General features: G+C 44.9%; 1 protein-coding gene across 1 annotated transcript; it reads right to left on the bottom strand.

Annotated features, from left to right (window-relative positions):
* Window positions 1-974: 974 nt before the first annotated feature.
* Window positions 975-2168, bottom strand: LOC102709865 (BTB/POZ and MATH domain-containing protein 1-like). Its single transcript, XM_006659885.1, has one exon. It carries the CDS (start codon window positions 2166-2168, stop codon window positions 975-977), a length of 1194 nt encoding a protein of 397 aa, XP_006659948.1.

Here is a 2168-nt window from a genome sequence, read left to right as displayed (position 1 = left end):
GTGTTCGGCCCATGTGGCCCGGAAGTAGATGTGTAGTGGTGATTTAGTACCATCTTATAAGTTTAGATGTGTGAGGGTCTGTTTTTGGTGCTACAGATTTATTTCTGTCTATAAGCTCCCAGTGCATCATAGTAACTAGAAAAAAGAGATAACCATGAAATGCTCGGTTTAACCCTTTCACATGAAGTGGATGTGTAGTGGTGCCACCTTAGAAGTTTTGGTGGGTAATGCTTATAAGTCTTGGTGCTCCAACCATGGTATCTTTAGATTAACTCTTTTATACGAAGCAAGGACAAAACCGTGGGTTCGCTCAATATGTAGAGAGTACTAATGTGGATTACTAAGGTAGGATGTTACATAGCACATTGCTGAAAAGTTTATTTATGGAGATTGATATGTTTTTACAAGACTTTGGACAAATATATTTATACCCTTGGGTAGGATCAACCTTTCTTGTTGTCCCTTCCTATATATGAATCGGATTTACAAATCCTGGCTAAACATGTTAGGAAACTACTGGCCTCGCCACCAAATCTAACTTTTAAACCCATCGGCTTCCGTGTTTTTACCGTATCTCTGCAACGATCAAAACGCTAATGGATATAATAAAAATCTACTGTTAACACCCGCCCCTGCCTATGTTTTTCTGGACGGGGAGAGCTTTGCCTGCCTTCACGTACCTTCGATTATGGGCTAGGTAGGTTCTCTACCCGCCAACAAAAATATGTTTTGACCGCTAAAAGTTGATTTTCATAGCAGTGATTTAAGAAGGATTCAAAGCTAAATAACTGAGAAGAAACAACAGGAGCAACATATAATAGACTAGGTGTAGCATAGCTAAACATAACATTATGTAGTCCAAATTGGTTGAACTAATCAAAAGGTGCCGATACACACAATAGGCAATACATGATAGCTAAAATATCATGTCAGTCAAATCTAAACTATCATTAATATCTCTACTAAGATGCCCACTAATTAATTTTGCGAGATTTAGTTGCCCTCTCAAAGATATCTACCAAGACAGAAGGGTAAGATGTTTTGAGGCTTTCATACCCGTCGGTTGCCAACACATCATCCAACCTGTCTGATGAAGCTATAAAATTGAGACAAACATCTTTCAATCTTCCACAATTGTACTGATCAGCTAGGGCAACGATTGTCGCCACATTGTCAACACTAATGCTGATGCACAGCGTGTTCTCGCAAATGGTTTTCAATCCTTGGACACCATAACGATCTGCAGCTACGAGCAGGTGCTTGGTCAACTCCAACATCTCATCTGTATCGAGATCATGATCAGTAACCGGAAGGATGAACCCTGTGTACATGAAATGAAGCAGAGCCTTGAATACAATAGGTTGCATATCTTGGATGACTATATGTTGTTCTGTCTTCTTCCTCATTGGTCCATAGAGTGCCGCCCTAAAGACCGGCGATCGTGCCATTAGCACCGCCCTATGAGCGGCGAAAATCTCTCCTCCAACGTCGAAGCTCACATCGGCTCCGACCTTGGTCTCCAACAACCTGCCAAGGTCTTTGGACAAGTTTGTCGAAGGCATTTGCAAGCGAACGATGCTGCCTGCCATGGTGGCTTCATCCTCCGTCTTCACCAGCGGTGTCTTGATAATAGTTAGGTTGCACTCGATCATAATGCGGTCATGGCGCAGATAAACTGATTCCTCTATCTCACTCCTCCTCATGAAGTTCTTGCTTCCCCATGTCGGACGATCGGTGTCGAAATTACTTGTACCAAACACTCTCCTAGCACTATTGTTTCTTGTCGCGACTAGAATAAATGACGAGTCGGTGTACTGATCCAAGATTCGGATGTCGAAGAAGGTTTTCGCCTCGGCGTCAATCGTGATGAGCTCAAGGAAGATGGAGACATAGCCATCATCAGCGCCGTTGCTCCCATTGTGGTAGTACCGAAGACACCAGTCGAATCCTCCGACGTCGAAGGCAGCAGAGCGGATGAATCTCCCTCTGCTGGCAGCGTCGTCGACCCCTTGCAGGGAGCTGTATCCGTGCACGGTGAACACGTGAGTTCCCCGTAGTGTCTCCGGCGTGCAGCTCGACGCCGTCTTTGCCGGTGACGCCGGCGGTGGTGATGACGCAGCCGCCGGAGCTGGGTCGATGTCGTCGAGGCTATCTAGCTTCTGCAGCAT

This window comes from Oryza brachyantha, chromosome 8 (genome assembly GCF_000231095.2).
Source record: "Oryza brachyantha chromosome 8, ObraRS2, whole genome shotgun sequence".
NCBI lineage: Eukaryota > Viridiplantae > Streptophyta > Magnoliopsida > Poales > Poaceae > Oryza > Oryza brachyantha.
Note: the sequence above shows the minus strand (reverse complement) of the source record. Positions and strands in the feature narration are given on the sequence as shown.

Bases quoted from the DNA above. Each gene is read 5' to 3' on its own strand.
- LOC102709865 (XM_006659885.1), bottom strand. From the start codon at position 2,168: ATGCTGCAGAAGCTAGATAGCCTCGACGACATCGACCCAGCTCCGGCG.